We start from the raw sequence: 24,592 nt of genomic DNA, 5'->3' as shown, positions 1-24,592 counted from the left end.
CACACCCCCCTGACTCCCAGCCCCCTCCACACCCCCCTGACTCCCAGCCCCCTCCACACCCCCCTGACCCCGAGTCCCTTCCACACCCCCCTGACCCCTTGCCCCCTCCACACCCCCCTGACCCCCAGCCCCCTCCACACCCCCCTGACCCCCAGCCCCCTCCACACCACCCTGACCCCCAGCCCCTTCCACACACCCCTGACCCCCAGCCCCCTCCACACCACCCTGACCCCCAGCCCCTTCCACACCCCCCTGACCCCCAGCCCCCTCCACACCCCCCTGACCCCAAGCCCCCTCCACACCTGCCTGACCCCGAGTCCCTTCCACACACCCCTGAACCCCAGCCCCCTCCACACCCCCCTGGTCCCCAGCCCCCTCCACACCCCTCAGAGTCCCAGACTAGGCTGATCTTCATCAGGAAGAGGAGTGTGGGCACAGGACCTGAGAACACAGGCAAGACTTCCAATACTATTCTCTGGGACTATTTGTATCTGTTTGACATGTTGAAGGGTGATACAGCACGTTGTCAATTCTGTTCTGTTTTTAGATTATATTCTGGGATTGTTGCTTTCAAATGGGGCTGATGCTTTAACACTTCAAACAAGTACAATTATTTCTGGCAAGCTGCACTGTTTTTTGTTCCTGCTCTATCTAGAAATTACTAATCTTATACACAGTGAGGTTTAGTTTTTTTTTTTTTTTTATTGGGGGGGGGGGGGGGGGGGGTTATTTACTCTCACCAAAGAAAACAAGATAAATAACAAACAGTACAGATAAAGAACTGGTGGAAATGGTCTGCAGATGAGTCTGGAAGCCCAAAAGGGCTGATATGAAAACCAAACCACAAATATAAGTTCAACAAAAATAAAAGTTTGTTCAATCAGTTAAACAAAGCATATTAATTAGAATTGTACATCATACACTCAGTATACAAGACAAATTTGATTGATTATGTGTGAGAGTTAGGCTACATGGAGGGGATTATTGGGTAGTGTAGTTTGAATCAATGCTAAACTCTCCCTCTGTCCTACTCTCTAGTGTCTCAACCCTGTCTACAGATGCTGGCAGATAGCAACAGGGAAACATTCCAGAAAGGTACTGTAAACCAGGAATTACACACAATTTTACCAGAAATAGTTAAGTTGACTTAAGGACATACAGACTGGGACTTGGGCTATGCTAGGTAGTTCATCGTGTTTGGATTGACTCACACATGGTTTGTTTGTCGAGGTTGGTGGTGTTTTGATTGATTTATTCATGGTTTGTGTTTCTGGTGTTGTGCAGAGTTTGCATTGGAGCCTCACACAGGGATCCCCTGGCAAGAGGGGCTTAGGAGAGGCTCCGCCCTGGAGGCAGAGAGTGACAGCTTTCTTGTCAGAGAGGAGGGATACTACTTTGTCTACAGCCAGGTGAGCACTGGTTGTCTACATCAGAGAACTTGGTGTATCATATAGGTTAGTGCTAGATCACATGGGGTGAAGGTACAGTAGCTCTAAGCTATTACATAGACACAACAGCTCACAAGCCCCAACTCTCCCATTCTCTCTTCAGATATACTACAATATCTCACAAGCCCAACAACATTCATCTTCTTCTCCTGCACATGTCATGGCTCTAACTACTCTCTCTCTCTCTCTCTCTCTCTCTCTCTCTCTCTCTCTCTCTCTCTCTCTCTGTATCTCTCTCTCTCTGTATCTATCTCTCTCTCTCTCTCTCTGTATCTCTCTCTCTCTCTCTCTCTCTGTCTCTCTCTCTCTCTCTCTCCGTCTCTCTGTCTGTCTGTCTGTACGTCTCTCTCTCTGTCTGTCTCCTTGTCTCTCTCTGTCTATCTCTCTCCCTCGGTCTGTCTGTCTCTCTCTCGGTCTGTCTCGGTCTCTCTGTCTGTCTGTCTGTCTCTGTCTCGCTCTGTCTGTCTGTCTGTCTGTCTGTCTGTCTGTCTGTCTGTCTGTCTGCCTGCCTGCCTGCCTGCCTGCCTGCCTGCCTGCCTGCCTGCCTGCCTGCCTGCCTCCCTCCCTCCCTCCCTCCCTCCTCATACAGGTGTACTACATGGACAGGATCTTTGCCATGGGTCATGTGGTGAACAGGAAGAAGAGGAATGTTGTGGGAGATGAAGCTCAGTATGTCACACTGTTCCGCTGTATCCAGGACATGAACCCTGTTTACCCATACAACACCTGCTACACAGGGGGTGAGTGCGTACATGTGCATGTTTGTGTGTGTTTACATGTGTGCCTGTACGTATATGAGTGTGTTAACTCTCTTCTCTGTAGGTATAGTGAAACTGGAGGTCGGGGACAGGGTGGAGCTGCTGATACCTCGCTCTACAGCCAATATTTCTCTGGATGGAGATTCTACTTTCCTGGGGGCCTTTAGACTGGTCTGACCCTGCCCAGGGGGGCTGAACCCGGGGCCTTTAGACTGGTCTGACCCTGCCCAGGGGGGCTGAACCTGGGGCCTTTAGTCTGGTCTGACCCTGCCCAGGGGGGCTGAACCTGGGGCCTTTAGACTGGTCTGACCCTGCCCAGGGGGGCTGAACCTGGGGACCTTAAGGGATACAAACTGGGGGACTGGAAATGGTGAGCTGGGAGATACTGGCTGTGGTGGAGAAGAGATAATGGTTTTAAATGTAAAATAACTAATGGCTTGTGGGTCTGGTAGCTACATCATCTTTTCTACTATGATGTCAACTGCTTTACAGTGTGACTGAGGGATGGACGGACAGATTCATGGCCTATGACTGGCTGATGCATTATGTGACACCAGTGTCATCACAATGCGTGATCTGAAATGTTTGAGGCTTATGTTGGCAGGTGGCTCAACATTCATTCATGTAGACTCCTTTACACATGTTGTTATTGTCATATACACTGCTCAAAAAAATAAAGGGAACACTTAAACAACACAATGTAACTCCAAGTCAATCACACTGAAATCAAACTGTCCACTTAGGAAGCAACACTGATTGACAATAAATTTCACATGCTGTTGTGCAAATGGAATAGACAAAAGGTGGAAATTATAGGCAATTAGTAAGACACCCCCAAAAAAGGAATGGTTCTGCAGGTGGTGACCACACACCACTTCTCAGTTCCTATGCTTCCTGGCTGATGTTTTGGTCACTTTTGAATGCTGGCGGTGCTTTCACTCTAGTGGTAGCATGAGACGGAGTCTACAACCCACACAAGTGGCTCAGGTAGTGCAGTTCATCCAGGATGGCACATCAATGCGAGCTGTGGCAAAAAGGTTTGTTGTGTCTGTCAGCGTAGTGTCCAGAGCATGGAGGCGCTACCAGGAGACAGGCCAGTACATCAGGAGACGTGGAGGAGGCCGTAGAAGGGCAACAACCCAGCAGCAGGACCGCTACCTCCGCCTTTGTGCAAGGAGGTGCACTGCCAGAGCCCTGCAAAATGATCTCCAGCAGGCCACAAATGTGCATGTGTCAGCATATGGTCTCACAAGGGGTCTGAGGATCTCATCTCGGTACCTAATGGCAGTCAGGCTACCTCTGGCGAGCACATGGAGGGCTGTGCGGCCCCACAAAGAAATGCCACCCCACACCATGACTGACCCACCGCCAAACCGGTCATGCTGGAGGATGTTGCAGGCAGCAGAACGTTCTCCACGGCGTCTCCAGACTCTGTCACGTCTGTCACATGTGCTCATGTGCTCAGTGTGAACCTGCTTTCATCTGTGAAGAGCACAGGGCGCCAGTGGCGAATTTGCCAATCTTGGTGTTCTCTTGCAAATGCCAAACGTCCTGCACGGTGTTGGGCTGTTAGCACAACCCCCACCTGTGGACGTCGGGCCCTCATACCACCCTCATGGAGTCTGTTTCTGACCGTTTGAGCAGACACATGCACATTTGTGGCCTGCTGGAGGTCATTTTGCAGGGCTCTGGCAGTGCACCTCCTTGCACAAAGGCGGAGGTAGCGGTCCTGCTGCTGGGTTGTTGCCCTCCTACGGCCTCCTCCACGTCTCCTGATGTACTGGCCTGTCTCCTGGTAGCGCCTCCATGCTCTGGACACTACGCTGACAGACACAACAAACCTTTTTGCCACAGCTCGCATTGATGTGCCATCCTGGATGAACTGCACTACCTGAGCCACTTGTGTGGGTTGTAGACTCCGTCTCATGCTACCACTAGAGTGAAAGCACCGCCAGCATTCAAAAGTGACCAAAACATCAGCCAGGAAGCATAGGAACTGAGAAGTGGTGTGTGGTCACCACCTGCAGAACCATTCCTTTTTTGGGGGTGTCTTACTAATTGCCTATAATTTCCACCTTTTGTCTATTCCATTTGCACAACAGCATGTGAAATTTATTGTCAATCAGTGTTGCTTCCTTAGTGGAAAGTTTGATTTCACAGAAGTGTGATTGACTTGGAGTTACATTGTGTTGTTTAAGTGTTCCCTTTATTTTTTTGAGCAGTGTACATTGTCAATACACATATTGTTTAGGGCTGTGACGATACCAGTATTGCAATATTTTCTTCTCAGGAAGTCTGAATATTTTATGTCTGTTTCCACTGATAACCTGAATGACCCTAGAACGTTTTGTAAGGCTATTAAGTCTATGTCTGGTAACAGTAATGTTAATGATGTCTGGTATGTCTGGTAACAGTAATGTCATGTGTTTTGAAGGACTCTGTTGCTGTATATGACAAAACTGAAATGCTGAATTGTTTCAATGAGCACTTTGTATCATCTGGTAGGCTGTTTGATTCAGTGTCCTCTGTCTCTGTACAACCCTGTGTGGATGAACCAGTGTCCTCTGTCTCTGTACAACCCTGTGTGGATGAACCAGTGAGAGCTGGTCAAACTTTTAGCTTTTTGCCATTCTCAGTGCAGGTTGTACATAAAGCCCTGAAATCCTTAGATCAGAGAAAACCTGCAGGTCCTGATCTTTTGGATCCCTGCTTTTTAAATTTGGCAGCTGATTTCATAGCTGAACCACTTATATATCTGTTCAATCTAACCCTGGAATGTAATGAAATTCCAAAGATCTGGAAATCAGCATTTGTCCTATCACTTTTAAAAGGGGGAGATCCAACTCTTTTAAATAATTATAGGCCAATCTCAAAACTGTCACCCCTGGTGAAAATACTTGAAACCCTTGTGAGTGAACAGCTAAAATAGTTTTTATTTACTAACTCTATTTTATCAATGTACCAATCGGGCTTCAGGAAGAAGCATAGCACAATTACAGCAGCCATGAAGATTTTAAATGATATCACTGAAGCCCTTGACAAAAAAACAGCACTGTGTCTCACCTTTTATTGATCTCTCTAAGGCTTTTGATACAGTTGATCATGCTATACTGAGGCAGAGATTGTCGAGTGTAGGTCTTTCAGAGCATGCAGTTGCATGCTTTGCTAACTATCTGTCTGATAGAACTCAGTGCACTCAATTTGATGGGCTTATGTCTGTTAAATTGTCTTTCTTTAATGGTGTGCCCGAAGGCTCTGTACTTGGTCCTCTCTTATTCACTATTTAAATAAATTATTTAGACAAAAATCTCCGAAATGTGCAACTTAATTTTTATGCTGATGATACTGTTATTTACTGTTGTGCCACGTCTCTTATAAAAGCTTTCTAGAACTTGCAAACTGCTTTTTATACGGTTCAACATACCTTGTGTCAATTGAAGCTTATCCTCAATACTAACAAAACTAAACTAATGGTGTTTTCTAAAGCAAGAAATAGACCTCTGAACCTTTCACCTATTACTACCTGTCAGGGAAAGGAGAATGAGGTTGTAACCTCATATAAATATCTTGGATTTTAATTAATGACGGCCTCTCTTTTAAATTGCATATTCAACAACTTACAACAAAAATTTAAGCTGAAATTGGGATTTTATTTTAGGAATAAGGCCTTTTCTTTTGAAGCCAGAAGGAGGGTAGAATCAGCTACATTTATGCCTTTACTAGACTATGGGGATATTTTATATATGAATGCTTCCGCTCAGTGTTTGAGATCAATTGACACCCTTTACCATGGCACTTTGAGATTTATTTTAAAATGCAAAACCCTTACGCGCCACTGCACTTTGTATACCAGGGTTGGCTGGCCTTCTCTAGTCACTCGTAGGCTCAGTCACTGGTATACTTTTATTTAAAAAGCCATTTTGGGTTTACTTACTACCTTTTTATTTGGGCATTTTTATTGTTCAGAAATGTGGTGGGTACTCTCTTCGTTCGTTGGAATTTATCCTGCTAACTGTTCCAAATGTCCGAACTGAATTTGGTAAAAGGGCTTTTATGTACTCTGCGCCATCGTCTTGGAACGCCTTGCAAAATACTTTTAAACTGGAAGAACTTGTCCTGATTGGTATTTTTAAATCACTGATGATTGATCTTGAGACTGACAGGTCAGGGAATCATCGTTTTTAATTTGCTGTTTTTGATTTTGTTCTACTTTTGTGAATTCTATGGTTTTTACTAGATTACTGGTAGTTTTTCATGTTGTCTGTCTGCAATTTTTGTAATGACTTGGTGCTGCCTATCTTGGCCAGCACGCTCTTGAAAAATAGATTTTTAATCTCAATGAGCCCTTCCTGGTTAAATAAAGGTTAAATACATTTTAAAAGGTGCACCTGTGTAATGATCATGCTGTTTAATCAGCTTCTTGATATGCCACACCTGTCAGGTGGATGAATTATCTTGGCAAAGGAGAAATGCTTACTAACAAGGATGTAAACAAATTTGTGAACAAAATTTGAGAGAAACAAGCTTTTTGTGCATATGGAACATTTCTGGGATCTTTTATTTCAGCTCATGAAACATTTTTTATGTTGTGCCTATATTTTTTGTTCGGTGTACAATGAATTGGTGACATTCATTTGTAACTATCCACTGTATGTAACGGCTTTCGTTGGTGGAAGGAGAGGAGGACCAAAATGCAGCGTGGTACGTATTCATAATATCATTTAATCGAGAATGAATACAAAATACAAAATAACAAGAGAATAAATGAAAACCGAAACAGTACCGTATGGTACTAACACAGGAAACTATCACCCACCAAAGCACAATAGAAAACAGGCTACCTAAATATGGCTCCCAATCAGAGACAACAACTGACACCTGCCTCTGATTGAGAACCATACTAGGCCAAACACATAGACATATAACATACAGAACAAAACATAGAAAAACAACATAGAATGCCCACCCCAACTCACGCCCTGACCAAACTAAAATAAAGACATAAAAAAGGAACTAAGGTCAGAACATGACACTGTATACATGAGTTGCAGCAAAGTTGGTTCCTGTTTCAGTCACGTTTTTGGTCATGTTCGCGTGGGTCAAACAAAAACATTGGTTGACTATAGAGCCTCCCACAGTGCAGGTGATGGCTGCAGGATGAAGTTGGTGAAGAGCAACTGCAGAAACTTGCGTAGACTGCAGTCAAAACTTCATGACCTTTGATCACGTGATTTTTGTAATGTTCATGCAGTCGACATATACAGTAGGGTCTTGTGGGACAATTCTTATCCTCATAATGAGGGACACTTTAAAAGGTGGTGACAATGATACGCTCAAATGCACCCAATCACTATGGCTGGTGGTGCTGATAGTGATGTCATCCCTTCCTGAGAGGGGGTTAGTTGTAGCCTACCACTTGTAACCAACAGAGGGAAGCCTTCCCACAGGAAACTACAGTGAAGTACGGTATGGTACACTGGTGCTTCCATGGTGCTTCTCTTCTTGACACATGGAGGCATCCAGAATGCAGGTCTGTATCCGTCTTTTTTTACTGAAAGTCACTAACACAACACTCCCAAAAGTAGTGCTGTATGTACTGTGGTTAGTTGGAGTAAAACAAATGTACACATGCACACACTAAAATAGACATGACTGGCCATTTACCTGCATGTTTTTCTGCCAAAGATGTTAGTCCACTGTATTGTGATGCAAGGAGAAACAGAGTCATTATAGAGAGAGCAATAGTAATGCCGTCATTTTGTAGGCGCTAACAGAAGCTTGCTCCGCCATTACTCATTGGCCAAAGCCTATGGGGAAATGAATGTTTTTTGGGGATAAACGCCGAAAATAAGTCAGATAATGAATTTTGAAGCATTTATGTAATCAAGATAAGAACATAAAGGCTTCATAATAAACATCATGTTTACTGACTGATATTATCTAATAGAACAAGAAGTATAAGATCTCCTAATCCTGGGTTGACCTCAGACCTTATTTTCAGCGTTTATCCCCAAGCCCCATTCTTTCCCCATTCATTTCCCCCATAGGAATGGCTGAATGTTTCAAGTTTTCAAGTCATACATTTCTGCGTTTCAGAGTTCTAAGTTGTCTTGAACTCGGCAATAACCATGAATATAGATGTAGTTTTGGGAGAGTACGCTGTTACACTCCAAAAAAACATTTCCTCAACTGCAATGACAGGACACAGATGAAGAGATGACCCTTGGAAATAGCTATCAGATCAGTATAGAAAAGGACTGGGGCAAGGTTATAACCTCTAGATCAGGGATGGGCCCTCGGAACAATAATAAATACAATTATTTACATTTTTTGGAACTCAGTCGGGGTCTCAACTTACTGTTGAGAGTTAGAATAATAGAATATACAAGGTGCAGTTTCAAAATGTGGTTGTGCATCAACAGTCACTCAATTAGCCCCTGTCAGCTAAATGTTTTTAGATTGGTAAATTGGTCTAGTGGACAGCTTTCTAAACTTGTAGTAAGCATGGCTGAATTAGCGACCGGTGATCATCGGTTATCATATTAAAACTGCAAACATTTGCTTCCACCTCATAGCAAAATTAGTAGAATTGCTAAATCTTCTCTCTGCCACATGAGCATAAATATCAATATAGTTACAGGTGCATAAATATCATACCGCTCAAAAATGCTAACCTCCCCTGTTATTGTAATGGTGAGAGGTTAGCATGACTTGGGGGAATGATATAAAATGCTAACCTCCCCTGTTATTGTAATGGTGAGAGGTTAGCAAGACTTGAGGGAATGATATAAAATGCTAACCTCCCCTGTTATTGTAATGGTGAGAGGTTAGCATGACTTGAGGGAATGATATAAAATGCTAACCTCCCCTGTTATTGTAATGGTAAGAGGTTAGCATGACTTGGGGGGAATGATATAAAATGCTAACCTCCCCTGTTATTGTAATGGTAAGAGGTTAGCATGACTTAGGGAAATGATATAAAATGCTAACCTCCCCTGTTATTGTAATGGTGAGAGGTTAGCATGACTTGGGGGAATGATATAAAATGCTAACCTCCCCTGTTATTGTAATGGTGAGAGGTTAGCATGACTTGGGGGAATGATATAAAATGCTAACCTCCCCTGTTATTGTAATGGTGAGAGGTTAGCATGACTTGGGGGAATGATATAAAATGCTAACCTCCCCTGTTATTGTAATGGTGAGAGGTTAGCATGACTTGGGGGAATGATATAAAATGCTAACCTCCCCTGTTATTGTAATGGTAAGAGGTTAGCATGACTTGGGGGAATGATATAAAATGCTAACCTCCCCTGTTATTGTAATGGTAAGAGGTTAGCATGACTTGGGGGAATGATATAACATGCTAACCTCCCCTGTTATTGTAATGGGGAGAGGTTAGCATGACTTGGGGGGAATGATATAACATGCTAACCTCCCCTGTTATTGTAATGGGGAGAGGTTACATTAAGTGACTTCCATATAACAAGGTGTTTTGGTACTTCCATTATGCACTACACTTTTCCTTGTACAAACTTTTACAGGTCAATATAGTCTTCCAGTCTAACTGTCTATCCTGCCATCTATCCACCATTCATAGTGACAATAGTGGTAGGTGGATAACTTGTCCAGATCTTCAATAGGCTAACTAACAATCATACCACACATAAATTCATTCGAAGCTGCATATATTTTGTCTTTGAATCCACAACAACAGATAGGAATAGCTGATAAGCAGCAAAAAGGCCAGGTGCATCATTGTGCATGAAAGGACAGTGAAAACACGAGACATGCAGCTCAAAAATCTCCCATATTGATATTTTTAGGTACAATACAATTGTCCTACGTAGACTAGCCTACAACACCACAATGCAATGAATAATTGCATTATTGTTTTCAAGTGAGTACAACATTCTACTCTAGGCTGCAGGGAAAATGTCATTTGAATTACGGTGCAAAAGCTCTGTAATTTGGATCAGTTGTGGGTTCTACAGTTTATAAGGTCCATAAAGGCACGGTAGCAGGCCAGTCTGCCTATATTTTCACTTCTATTTTATTATTTTACTGAGATGCGCTGTCTGTTGCGGATCATCATTCTCCCATGTCGTCCTATGATAATGTGGCCACAAATGCTCCTGGCAGGCCCAGTTATTAGGAATGCTTAACGACAGCTCTGCCTCGTCTCTATAGAGCCTAACGCCTCAATAAAGACAAAATATTTATCATTTAACTTTTTAAATGTATTACCTTCTACATGTGGCATAAACACAAATAGTAACAACGTTTAAATCTGATTAGGCTACTTCAAAAATCTCCTGTAGGCTTGCACACTTTCGTCCAAAACATTATTTTAGCATCCTCAAAATGTCTAAGCCAGGGAGGGGGTTCTACGAAGCTATATGGAATTGTTTTATAAAAGTCATACCTAGAATGATTTAGATATTTGATTTACAATTTTAAGACCCCTTGAAGTATAAAATAAATATATAAAACAATTATTTGATGAACATTTTGACTGTAATTCATATTCCATTCACCCAGCTTAATGTAACATTAATAGGTTTAGGCTACTACATGATACTCTAATTTTCCCTGTACCCATCATGATATTGCTACAACCTAGCCAATGAATGAAAGTTTACAACGTAGGGGCACAGGTTGAGTGAATTTATAGTAATCAAGGTGACAGACTTGCACACTCTTCATTAGTCATTAGTCCAACAGTTGCAAATGAGAGTTTCCTTTGGACAAATGCAGGTATTTTTATCCCTGTTTAGTTCCGTTTGCTTTCGTTTAAGAAATGTTTTTCAACACAATTGGCTAAATGAATACACCCCTGATCACACGCAAACACAGTTCACTTTCATAGCAGCCATGTAAAAACAGCATCATCACTTTGCTTGAAAATTGATGAATAGTTTAAAAAAAGTAAGGATGATACCAGTAGAGCTGGTATGTGTCTCTATGGAAGTCCATAGTCCATAGAGACACATACCAGCTCTACTGGTAGTACTGCTACTACCAGCAGTACTACACCTGTACCTGTCGACGACACAAGTTGTTCTGCTTCCACGAGCACATCCAATGCTATTATCAGTAATTCTACATTTGTTGTTAGCCAAGCTAGCATGGACACTGACAGTTGTGAATCTGATGCAGCCGAAGAGCTACTGTCCCCTTACCCGGGAAAGCACCGAACAACAGACAGGGACGTTGGACCATCAAAGAGGTATACAGACAACGCCTTCATCAAACAACAACAATTACTGTTTCGCATACAAGCCAGTGAATTCTACAGCTGGATGATTCAACAAATGTGGCGGGCCTGGCGCAGCTCCTGGTATGTGTCCGTTACGTTTATGGGTAGTCAATTAAGGAAGACATCCTCTTCTGCAAACCACTATAAACCAGGACAACAGGAGAGGATATTTTTAAAGTACTGGACAGCTTTGTGACATCAAACGGACTTTGGTGGTCAAGATGTGTTGGTATCTGTACTGATGGTGTAAAAGCCATGACAGGGAGACATAGTGGAGTGGTAACGCGAGTGCAAGCAGTTGCTCCCGACGCCACTTGGGTACACTGCAGCATCCACTGAGAAGCTCTTGCTTTCAAGGGAATGCCTGACAGCTTGAAAGACGTTTTGGACACTACAGTGAAAATGGTTAACTTTGTTAAAGCAAGGCCCCTGAACTCTCGTGTAATTTCTGCACTATGCAATGATATGGGCAGAGATCATGTGACGCTTTTACAACATACAGAAGTGCGCTGGTTATCAAGGGGCAAAGTATTGACATGTTTTTTAAATTGAGAGACGAGCTTAAAGTTTTCTTTACTGACCATCTTTTCACTTGTCTGACTGCTTGCATGATGACGAGTTTCTCACACGACTGGCCTATCTGGGTGATGTTTTTTTCTTTGCCTGAATGATCTGAATCTCGGATTACAGGGACTCTCCGCAACTATATTCAATGTGCGGGACAAAACTGAGACTATGATCAGGTTTGTTAGATGCATTTGATATTAAATACTCATGTTTTTATATTGTGTTTGTTTCTAATTGATGTCTTTCAGGTTGGTGTATTGGGGCGGCCTGTTCTGTCCTCTGTATCTCAAACCAAAGCAAGACTCGGTTTAAAGCTCACTATGGAGCTACAAACTGGTTAGCCTCTATAAAGTCTTTGAAGTGTGATTATAGTGTGTTCTGTGTTATTTATTTGTCTTTACCAATACTAACTTAATGGTGAATGAATGTATTTACAGTGTAGTTGTTGTGTGTTCTGTTCCTACTGTCTCTGTCCTCCACACTCTCCCTCTCCAGACTGTCTTGTCATAATCACTGCAGCTGATAGCATATCACGTACTCAACTTTTACTTGATGATAATCAACACCATCAATCAATTGCATTTGTATTCTGAACAGAATTGTCAGTCTAACTGTAATGTAGTATGTTTCTATTTTGCTGTAGGCACCCCACTACCCAGAAATACATGCTTGTGTCCACAGCGCTTATTCAGAAGTACTCCTCGTTGAGAGACCACACAGTGATATGTAAGAATTCTTTAATATTCCTACTCACATTCATTCACAAGCGAATAACCTTTTTGCACCACATTGTGCCTACCCAGACCATAATGTGCTGGCTTGGATATGTTCTTCTCACGTTAGTTATTCCATCACATTTTCAGCAGCATAATGAGACAATCGCTAGTTGCAGTATGTAATTGACTAAGTCTGCTCCTCTGACCTCGATCCCAGTAATCCGTCATTACATTTGTCATGTACCCTGTACAGTATGCAGTCGTTGTACTTCTATTGATTATAATCCAGATGTTTTATTTCACACCCTCCAACTGAAGGTCTCAAGGTTACTGCAGACATTTTTCTCCTCCACTACCTCCTCAAAGAAGATCCAAGTGGTCTGTACGTCACAGACAAGGTATGTATTTCCTCTATGCTTTGTTTATTGGTTGTGCGGTGCATTGGCACAGAAACTGTTGGTGGAAATTTTGTTGCATATATTTTATATTATTATAAATATGGCATCAAAATGTTCAACATCTGACTTCCCCCGAGCTGAATATTGTCTGCAGCAGGCTCTGATTGTTGTCTAGGCCTAGTGAAACAGGCAGCGAGAGTAAGGTCGGCTGTGGTGGTCTGCGAACCCTCAACCTTCTGGTCCCTAGCCCTGCATGGCATCGACTGTGCCACAAAAACATGCTGAAGTGGGAAAGCCAATATCCAGTATATCGAGTCCTTACAGTTATTGTTATTTGTTGTTGTAAACATTACTTAGAATTCATTATATGAGGGGGAGGATGTACCCTTTTTTTTACTGTACAAGGGGAGGGTCATGTGAAAATATTTGTAATGTTGGGGAGGGGGGTGCATTTAGTAATTTTTGACACACTGTAGATTTTTGCAGATTCTTTTTTTTTTTTTAGGTGTGACGGCATTACGTCCAGACGTCTTTATTGACACAAGATGGTTAAATGGAAACACACACTAGCAGGCAATTGTCACATCTATTTTCTATTCAAACTTTCAAAATGTGGACAAAAAAAATCACTGGACAAGTTAATGGCAACATAGCCACTGTCTGGATTCTGTCCGTGTTCTCTGCAACATGGATTTTATAGGGCCCTAGAAATTCCCACTGGGAAATCCCAAGGCAGCATAGGGGAGTTGTAGTCTTTTATTCTGAGAGAGAGGAGGAGAAGGAGTCTACCATGTCCAGAAGCAACTTTATCATACATTTTCTGTGTTCATGGTTCACTCAAACATCATTTTAATTTAGCTTTGTTTTAGTGTTGACAGTTACAGCTGATTTGGGGATTGTATATTGATTTGCTCTCCTTAATAATTAAATGTAAGTCATCCGATTTATTCGTTTCAGTCTCTGAATTGTTTAATCAAACGTTTCACTGGCATAAAAACTACATCTGTCTTCTGTTTTGGAGCAGTGGTTTCTTTCTTGATGAGCTTATTTTCTGGTTATGTTGATGTAGGACTCGTTTTACTATGGATATAGATACTTTTGTACCTGTTTCCTCCAGCATCTTCACAAGGTCCTTTGATGTTGTTCTGGGATTGATTTGCACTTTTCCTGAGCAGTATGATGGCTGCGTGGTCCCGTGGTGTTTATACTTGCGTACTATTATTTGTACAGATGAACGTGGTACCTTCAGGTGTTTGGAAATTGCTCCCAAGGATGAACCAGACTTGTGGAGGTCTACAATTTTCTTTCTGAGGTCTTGGCTGATTTATTTTGATTTTCCCATGATGTCAAGCAAAGAGGCACTGAGTTTGAAGGTAGGCTGTAACAGTCCTGACCTATTTATGTTAGTTTTTATGTGTTTATGGTCAGGGCATGTGTTTTGGGTGGGCAGTCTATGTTATCTGTTTCTATGTTGGTTTCGGTTTGCCTGGTATGGCTCTTGATTAGAGGCAGGTGGTTTGCATTTTCCTCTAATCAAGAGTCATATTTAGGTAGGGCATTCTCACTGTTTGTTTGTGGGTGATTGTCTCCTGTGATGTCTTCGTTATGTTAGATGTATTCACTTTTGGAGCTGTTTGGCTGTTCGTATGTTTCGATGTCCGTTCCTGTTCGTGAGTTTACGTTTGTCCATGTAAGTTTATGTTCAGGTTGCGTGTACGTCGTTTTCTTATTTTGTAGTTTGTTAAAGTGTTTTGTTTCGTGTCATCAGTTTTCGTTATAAATAAAGATGGCATATTTCCCTGACTCCGCATATTGGTCTGAAGATCCTTCTCTCCTCACCTCTTCCGAGGATGAGGAAAGCAAAAGCTCTTACAGAATCACCCACCAAAATACAGAGACCAAGCGGTATGGGAATGCTCGACGGAGCAACAAGGACTTTTGGACTTGGGAGGAGATCCTGTCTGGTAGAGGACCCTGGGCGCAAACTGGGGAATATCGCTGCTCTCGTGAGAAGAGTGAGGCAGTCACAGCCCAGGAGCGGTGGTTTAAGGAGGCAGCTAGGAGACGTGGATGGAAGCCGGAGAATCAAGCTCGAAACCGGAATTATGAGGGGACACGTCTTGCACGGAAGCCCGAAAAGCCCGTGAGTAACTCCCAAAAATTTCTTGGGGGGGGGCTAAAGGGTAGTGGGCCAAGGGCAGGTAGGAGACCTGCGCCCACTTCCCAGGCTAACCGTGGAGAGCGGGAGTACGGGCAGACACCGTGTTACGCAGTAGAGCGCACGGTGTCTCCTGTACGTGTGCATAGCCCGGTGCGGGTTATTCCACCTCCCCGCACTGGTAGGGCTAGATTGGGCATTGAGCCAGGTGTCATGAGGCCGGCTCAACGCGTCTGGTCTCCAGTGCGTCTCCTCGGGCCGGCATACATGGCACCTGCCTTACGCATGGTTTCCCCGGTTCGCCTGCATAGCCCAGTGCGGGCTATTCCACCTCGCCGCACTGGCAGGGCGACCGGGAGCATTCAACTAGGTAAGGTTGGGCAGGCTCAATGCTCAAGAGAGCCAGTACGCCTGCACGGTCCGGTATTTCCGGCGCCACCTCCCCGCCCCAGCCTAGTACCTACAGTGCCTACATTACGCACTAGGCTACCAGTGCATTTCCAGAGCCCTGTTCCTCCTCCACGCACTCTCCCTATAGTGCGTGTATCCAGTTCAGTGCCTCCAGTTCCGGCCCCACGCACTAAGCCACCTGTGCGTCTCCTAAGTCCTGTACACACTGTCACTTCTCCCCGTACTAGTCCTGAGGTGCGTGCCCTCAGCCAGGTGCCACCAGTGCCGGTACCACGCACCAGGTATAGAGTACGCTTTGAGAGTTCAGTGTGCCCTGTCCCTGCTCCACGCACTAGTAGGAAGGTGCTTATCATTAGCCCGGTGCCTCCAGTTCCGGCACCACGCACCAGGTCTACAGTGCGCCGTATGCGGCCAGAGCCATCCGTCTCCCCAGCGCCATCTGAGCCATCCGTCTCCCCAGCGCCATCTGAGCCATCCGTCTCCCCAGCGCCATCTGAGCCATCCGTCTCCCCAGCGCCATCAGAGCCATCCGCCAGACAGGAGCCGCTAGAGCCGTCAGCCAGACAGGAGCCGCTAGAGCCGCCCGCCAGACAGGATCTGCCAGAGCCGCCAACCAGACAGGATCTGCCAGAGCTGCCAACCAGACAGGATCTGCCAGAGCCGCCAACCAGACAGGATCTGCCAGAGCCGCCAATCAGACAGGATCTGCCAGAGCCGTCAGCGAGCCATGAGCAGCCAGAGCCGTCAGAGAGCCATGAGCAGCCAGAGCCGTCAGAGAGCCATGAGCAGCCAGAGCCGTCAGTGAGCCATGAGCAGCCAGAGCCGTCAGAGCGCCATGAGCGTCGAGAGCCGTCAGCCTGCCATGAGCGTCGAGAGCCGTCAGCCTGCCATGAGCGTCGAGAGCCGTCAGCCTGCCATGAGCGTCGAGAGCCGTCAGCCTGCCATGAGCGTAGAGAGCCGTCAGTCTGCCATGAGCGTCGAGAGCCGTCAGCCTGCATGGACCTGCCAGAGCCGTCCAAACAGGACCTGCCAGAGTCCTTCAGCCGGGATCTGCCCCTTGTCCCGGTGTTGCCCCTTGTCCCGGTGTTGCCCCTTGTCCCGGTGCTGCCCCTTGTCCCGGTGCTGCCCCTTGTCCCGGTGCTGCCCCTTGTCCCGGTGCTGCCCCTTGTCCCGATGCTGCCCCTTGTCCCGGTGCTGCCCCTTGTCCCGGTGCTGCCCCTTGTCCCGGTGCTGCCCCTTATTCCAGTGATGGTCCTTATCCTGGTGCTGCCCCTTGTTCTGGTGCTGCCCCTTGTCCCGGTGCTACCCTTTGTCCCGGTGCTGCCCCTTGTCCTGGTGCTAGCTGTTTATTTAGGGGAAGGTAGTGTTAGGGTGGGCATTAGAAGGGGTAGAAAGAAGAGGGGAGTGACTATGGTGGTATGGGGACAGCGTCCTGAACCGGAACCACCACCGTGGTCAACTGCCCACCCGGACCCTCCCCTGGACTTTGTGCTGGTGCGCCCGGCGTTCGCACCTTGGGGGGGGGGTACTGTAACAGTCCTGACCTATTTATGTTAGTTTTTATGTGTTTATGGTCAGGGCATGTGTTTTGGGTGGGCAGTCTATGTTATCTGTTTCTATGTTGGTTTCGGTTTGCCTGGTATGGCTCTTGATTAGAGGCAGGTGGTTTGCATTTTCCTCTAATCAAGAGTCATATTTAGGTAGGGCATTCTCACTGTTTGTTTGTGGGTGATTGTCTCCTGTGATGTCTTCGTTATGTTAGATGTATTCACTTTTGGAGCTGTTTGGCTGTTCGTATGTTTCGATGTCCGTTCCTGTTCGTGAGTTTACGTTTGTCCATGTAAGTTTATGTTCAGGTTGCGTGTACGTCGTTTTCTTATTTTGTAGTTTGTTAAAGTGTTTTGTTTCGTGTCATCAGTTTTCGTTATAAATAAAGATGGCATATTTCCCTGACTCCGCATATTGGTCTGAAGATCCTTCTCTCCTCACCTCTTCCGAGGATGAGGAAAGCAAAAGCTCTTACATAGGCCTTGAAATATATCCACAGGTACACCTCCAATTGACTCAAATTATGTCAATTAGCCTATCAGAAACTTCTAAAGCCATGACATAATTTTCTGGAATTTTCCAAGCTGTTTAAAAGGCACAGTCAACTTAGTGTATGTAAACCTCTGACCCAATGGAATTGTGATACAGTGAAATAATCTGTCTGTTAACAATTGTTGGAAACATTACTTGTGTCACGCACAAAGTAGATGTCCTAACCGACTTACATACACTTCCAACCTAAGTGTATGTAAACTTACGACTTCAACTGTAAATACTTAATGTAACGGTGGTTCTCCTCCTCTTCAACCGAAGAGGAGGAGTAGTGATTGAACCAAGGCGCAGCTTTGTGAAATGACATGATTTAATAAAGACACGACAAAACAACTAAGACAGAAAACGAACTAGACTTGAATTAACTAACAAAATAACAAAACGAATGTGTAGACAAACCTAGACATACGAACTTACAATAAAACACAAAGAACGCACGAACAGGGAAAAATAGACTACACAAAAAGGACGATGTACAAACATACCGAACAGTCCCGTATGGTGCGACAAACACTGACACAGGAGACAACCACCCACAACGAACACTGTGAAACAACCTACCTAAATATGACTCTCAATTAGAGGACAACGCAAAACACCTGCCTCTAATTAAGAGCCATACCAGGCAACCCTTAAACCAACATAGAAACAGAAAACATAGAATGCCCACCCAAACTCACGTCCTGACCAACTAACACATACAACAAACTAACAGAAATAGGTCAGGAACGTGACACTTAAGCTCTAGTTATGTAGCCCAAACAGACAATAGGCTACCCATTCCAAATAAGATCCAGAGTCTTTCATCCCCCATACTTCATACATGCAGTATTTTGGATAGGACATCCAGTATATACCACTGAACCACAATGTATACAGACAGTGTTTGATATAGCCTAGTTGTTTGTTCAGAATGCTCAATTCAAGGTCACCTAACAGAGGACTGTTATAGTGAGTGAGTCATTCATTTCTCAATGGCTGTATTTGTCTGTCTGTTTGTGAATGAGAACATTCCTTGGATAAAGCTTCTCTGAAAAGACCTGAAGAGTATGGCAGACAAATGAGTGCAGCTGTACAAACAGCAACTCTCATCTTTAGTCAATGGAGATGTTTTGAGGCATTTTGAGGCATTTTCTTTAATGCCGGCGACATAGAAATTGTGAAACTTTCGGAAAAAACGAGGCCCGTGTAGCAATATTTATCGATCATTCACTTTACAAAGAGTTCAACGGTTTTCTCTCATTGATTTTTTAAAGTGCCACAGTTGTTTCCCTCTGAGAGTGTATCATCATACTTTGTTGTCAGAAGAATTGGATGACATTTCTAAGTCGCTTAAACTCTATCTTCCCTCAGCCAGATATTATCTGATAGCAATTATGTCAATGGTTTTAAAGTGGGCCAACTGACCTGATTATTCTGATAATGATGATAGTGAGGATGATGTTGAATCGTGTGCTATGTATCAGTAGTAATATCACAATTATTGCACTAAATCAAATCAAATTGTATTTGTCACGTGCACCGAATACAACAGGTGTAGACCTTACAGAGAAATGCTTACTTGCAAGCCCTTAAAGGTCTTACTCACATTGGCTACAGGGAGCATGATCACACAGTTGTCTGCAACAGCTGCTGCTCTCATGCATGCTTCAGTGTTGCTTGCCTCGAAGCGCGCATAGAAGTAATTTAGCTCGTCAGGTAGCCTTGTGTCACTGGGCATAGCTGCTAGAACCATGCTAGAAATGACAATTAAAAGACATCCTAAGAAGGCGCAGCAGCGCCTCTTCAACCTCAGGAGGCTGAAGAAATTTGGCTTGTCACCAAAAGCACTCACACCCTTCTACAGATGCACAATCGAGAGCATCCTGTCGGGCAATATCACCGCCTGGTACGGCAACTGCTCAGCCCACAACCGTAAGGCTCTCCAGAGGGTAGTGAGGTCTGCACAACGCATCACCGGGGGCAAACTACCTGCCCTCCAGGACACCTACACCACCCGATGTCACAGGAAGGCCATAAAGATCATCAAGGACAACAACCACCCGAGCCACTGCCTGTTCACCCCGCTATCATCCAGAAGGCGAGGTCAGTACAGGTGCATCAAAGCAGGGCCCGAGAGACTGAAAAACAGCTTCTATCTCAAGGTCATCAGAGTGTTAAACAGCCATCACTAACATTGAGTGGCTGCTGCCTACATACTGACTCAACTCCAGCCACTTTAATAATGTAAAAATGTATGTAAAAAATGTATCACTAGCCACTTTAAACAATGCCACTTCATATAATGTTTACATACCCTACATTACTCATCTCATATGTATATACTGTACTCGATACCATCTACTGCATCTTGCCTATGCCGTTCTGTACCATCACTCATTCATATATTTGTATGTACATATTCCACATTCCTTTACACTTGTGTGTATAAGGTAATTGTTGTGAAATTGTTAAGTTAGATTACTCGTTGGTTATTACTGCATTGTCGGAACTAGAAGCACAAGCATTTCACTACACTTGCATTAACATCTGCTAACCATGTGTATGTGACAAATACAATTTGATTTGATTTGATTTAGAAGCTCTTGTCGGTCATAAGACACAGTGGCAGAAACATTACGTACAAAATAACTTGTGAAAAAACATACAGGATCGTAAAACGGCATCCATCTCCTTCGGCTCCAGTAAATAAAAAGTAGTTATAGTTGGAATTGCTATGGTTGTTGTAGAGTAAGTACTTGAACTGGTTTGGATTCATCTAACTGACCACATCTGGTTCCCCTGTATGCAGAGTATTTTCATCATTGTACTTGGCCATCTTTTTGCCATTATAAAGTTTCTCAGAGTCATTATTTTTCACTTTCACACACTGTCTGGAGAGGGAGAGAGATATGCTGCCTGCCTCCCTTCCTGGGGAATTGTTTTACTCAGTGTCTGAGAGAGAGGAGACAGATCCCCAGGGAGAGGAGAGGAGAATTGGGATATTACAGGTAGAGAGGAGACAGATGCATCCAATTCCCTTCCTGAGAGAGCGAGAGAGAGAGAGAGAAATATGCAAAGTGGAATAGAGCGATGGAGAGGTAAAGAATTAGGACAGTAAGGATGGCAAGCTGAGGTAGAGAGATGGAAATGCATACACCATTTAGAGAGGTAGAGGGATTGGAAATGCATACACCCTTTAGAGAGGTCGAGGGATTGGAAATGCATACACCCTTTAGAGAGGTCGAGGGATTGGAAATGCGTACACCATTTAGAGAGGTAGAGGGATTGGAAATGGGTACACTGTTTAGAGGGATTGGAAATGCAAATACCATTTAGAGAGTTAGAGGGATTGGAAATGCATACACCATTTAGAGAGGTAGAGGGATTGGAAATGGGTACACTGTTTAGAGAGATTGGAAATGCGTACACCATTTAGAGAGGTAGAGGGATTGGATGTGGGTACACCATTTAGAGAGTTAGAAATATGGAAATGTGTACAACATTTAGACAGGTAGAGGGATTGGAAATGGGTACACTGTTTAGAGAGATTGGAAATGCGTACACCATTTAGACAGGTAGAGGAATTGGATGTGGGTACACCATTTAATGAGGTAGAGGGATTGGAAATGGGTACACCATTTATATGCAGAGAAACAGAGCATACTGCAGTGGCGTTAGCAGGCAGTGTGAGTGAGGGAGCTCTAGGGAGAGAGAGAGAGAGTGGTGGAGGCAAAGCTCAAACCAATAAGGAGAGCAGGCCAAGCAGGGGCGAGCCATGGGAGTTGGCTAAAGCTTGTTGATGGCTCTGCAAACACACTAACCGGCTGTGCAAACGCCAATAGATGAGGAGGGGAGAGGGTAAAGGGGAGGAGATGGGACAGGAAAAGAGGAGGGGAGGGGGGAGTAGAGGAGAGGGGAGGGGAGGAGGAGGAGAGAGGAGGGGAGAGGGGAGGAGAGGGGAGAGGAATGGAGAGGAGAGGGGAGGAGGAGGGGAGAGAGGAGGAGGATGGGAGAGGGGAGAGGGGAGGAGGAGGAGGAGGAAAGAGGGGAGGAGGAGATAGTGTGATCTGTCCCCATACTGGGTGAATATGTCAAGCAAGATTCTCCCCCTCCCCCTCACTAACCGGCTGTGCAAACGCCAATAGATGAGGAGGGGAGGAGGGGAAAGGGGAGAGGAGAAGGGGAGAGGGGAGAGGGGAGAGGGGAGGAGGAGGAAGGAGGGGAGAACGGAAGGATAGGGGAGAGGAAGGGAGGAGGGGAGGAGGAGGTGAGAGGGGAGGAGAAGGAGAGAGTGGGATCTGTCCCCCTATTGATCTGTCCCCCTCTAGTAAGATTCTCCCCCCCTCCCCTCTCCCCTCCCCTCCACTCCTTCTCCCTCTCCTCCCCAAATGTCTTTGTGTGGTGCCATGGCAATGGCTGGTGTGTTGGCGGAAACTGATGTCACTGCAGCTCAGCTCTCAAAGAGAAATGAGCGGCAGTGTGGAGATCAGGAAATGATACCTGCTGTGTACACGCTGGGACACACACACACACACACACACACACACACACACACACACACACACACACACACACACACACACACACACACACACACAGACACACACACACACACACACACACACACACACACACACACACACACACACACACACACACACACACACACACACACACACACACACACACACACACACACTGTATACACACGTGCACATACATTGTCCAGACATACAAACACTCACGCTGTACACAGTTACACAAACACAAGTGCATAAGAACGCCCATATTTTCTTACACATTCCACCATCATTTCCACGTCTCCCACCCCCATCTTGCCTTCTTCTATTTCCCTGAACCCCTGTTCTCCCCTTTCATCCCTCACTTCTCGCCCTCTCCCTCCTCTCATTCCCCCTCTCTGTCCACTTGGATAGGCCTGACTGTTGATAGGCCTGACTGTTGACAGACCAAAGGTGACCCCTGAATCTGGATTATACCACAGCATCTCTCAGCGTCACACTATCACACACACACACACACACTCCACCATGCATCATGCATGGCTTGCAAGCATGCACACACACTAATGCACACGCACATTCACGCATCTCACACATACCGAACTACACACACACACTTCCTGCCTCACCACACACTCAAGCTGCCCTGCACTTGTATTTGGGCAGCTTTACTTTGATCCAAAGAGCCTCTAGCAGAACTTGCACAGTGGAGCGTGGATGTTTGATGTATGTGGAGCTTTGACTGGTTACTGACCACATCGATTATAACTAGTCTGACTGTCAGTCCAAATACTATGGTACTGTACTGCAACTCTTACCATCGTCATTAACAAAGCTTCTTCTGTCATGATCTCATTTGATAGATTGGATGCTACTTCATACTCTCCACAGCATGTGACTTGTTGGTTTATTTATGAGCTATTTGTAACATTACCATTTCATAAGTTTGGTTTTTCTCCAGACTAACTGCATGATGGGATCTGTTCAAATAAGGTGATCTATAATTCATATGGCGCGAGCTGCCTCTGCCTGGAATCCTACGGTGTAGATGGAGAAACAACGCATGTGCTGTGTGTGTGTGTGTGTGTGTGTGTCTGTGTGTGTGTGTGTGTGTGTGTGCGTGCGTGCGTGCGTGCGTGCGTGTGTGCGTGCGTGCGTGCATGCATGCGTCTGTCCATGTGTGTGTGTGATAGAAGTGGAAACAGATTCATGAAGTACTGTGAGTCAGGTCCATTTGATAAACAATGCTTTATATTCTGGCCTTTCCCATCCCTCTCTTTCCTCCCCGCTCAACTCTTCCACTATCTCCTCCTCTTTCTACCTCTCTTCTGCTCTCTTTCTCATACCTTTTCTCCTTCTCTTTGCCCCTCTATTCATCTTCCTCTCTCCCCTCTCTTTTCCTCTCTCTTCTCTCTTCCACTCTCTCCCCCTTATCTTCCTCTCCCCCTTCTCTTCCTCTCTCCCCTCTCTTTCCCTCTTCGTCCTCTCTCTCCCCTCTCTTACTCTCCCCCGCTTCCTATCTTACCTCTCTCTCTCACTCTCCCGCCTCTCTCCCTCTCCCTCCTCTCTTCCTCTCTCCCCTCTCTTTTCCCCACTCTCTCCCCCTCTCTTCCTCTCTCCCCCCTATCTTCCTCTCCACCCTCCTCTCTTCCTCTTACCTCTCTCGTTTCCTCTTTCCCCCTCTTTTCCTCTCCCCCCTTTTCTTAAATTCTCCCCCTTTCTTTCCCATTGTCTCTTCTTCTCTCCCCTCTCTTCCCCACCTCTTCCTCTCTTCCCCACCTCTTCCTCTCCCCCTTCTCTTGCTCTCTCTCCCTCTCCCCCCTCTCTTCCTCTCCCCCTTCTCTTGCTCTCTCTCCCTCTCTCCCCTCTCTTCCTCTCCCCCCTCTCTTCCTCTCCACCCTCCTCTCTTCCTCTCTCCCCTCTCTTCCTCTCACCTCTCTCTTTTCCTATCTCCCCTCTCTCTTCCTCTCCCCCCTTTTCTTCCACTCTCCCCCTCTTTTTCCCAGTGTCTATTCTTCTCTCCCCTCTTTTCCCTACCTATTCTTCTCTTCCCCTTCTCTCCCCCCTCTTCCCCTCTCCCCTCCCACTCTCTTCCATCTCTTTTTCACACTCTCTCCCCCCACTACCCTCCTCCCTTCCTCTCTCCCATCTCTTCCTCTCAGCCCTCTCTTATCCTCAATCCCTCTCTCTTCCTCTCTCCCCTCCCCCTCTCTTCCTATCCCCCTCCTCTCTTCCTTTCTCTTCCTCTCTTCCCCTTATCTTCCTCTCTCCCTCCTCT

The 24,592-nt window shown here is 45.2% G+C and overlaps 1 protein-coding gene across 1 annotated transcript; it reads left to right on the top strand.

The window, feature by feature from the left end:
- Positions 1-734: 734 nt before the first annotated feature.
- On the top strand, positions 735-2,868 carry LOC129821075 (tumor necrosis factor ligand superfamily member 13B-like). Its single transcript, XM_055878336.1, has 4 exons — positions 735-1,095; positions 1,285-1,409; positions 2,038-2,188; positions 2,271-2,868. Exons 1-4 carry the CDS (start codon positions 1,059-1,061, stop codon positions 2,381-2,383), a joined length of 426 nt encoding a protein of 141 aa, XP_055734311.1. The 5' UTR covers positions 735-1,058; the 3' UTR covers positions 2,384-2,868.
- Positions 2,869-24,592: the final 21,724 nt, after the last annotated feature.

This window comes from Salvelinus fontinalis, chromosome 23 (genome assembly GCF_029448725.1).
Source record: "Salvelinus fontinalis isolate EN_2023a chromosome 23, ASM2944872v1, whole genome shotgun sequence".
Taxonomy (NCBI): domain Eukaryota; kingdom Metazoa; phylum Chordata; class Actinopteri; order Salmoniformes; family Salmonidae; genus Salvelinus; species Salvelinus fontinalis.
Note: the sequence above shows the minus strand (reverse complement) of the source record. Positions and strands in the feature narration are given on the sequence as shown.

What these genes read in the sequence shown, in the direction of transcription:
- LOC129821075 (XM_055878336.1), top strand. Translation starts at nt 1,059, where the DNA reads ATGCTGGCAGATAGCAACAGGGAAACATTCCAGAAAG. An exon ending in CAGGGAAACATTCCAGAAAG is followed by an intron (nt 1,096 to 1,284) that starts GTACTGTAAACC and finishes GGTGTTGTGCAG; the next exon opens with AGTTTGCATTGGAGCCTCAC. An exon ending in ACTACTTTGTCTACAGCCAG is followed by an intron (nt 1,410 to 2,037) that starts GTGAGCACTGGT and finishes CTCCTCATACAG; the next exon opens with GTGTACTACATGGACAGGAT.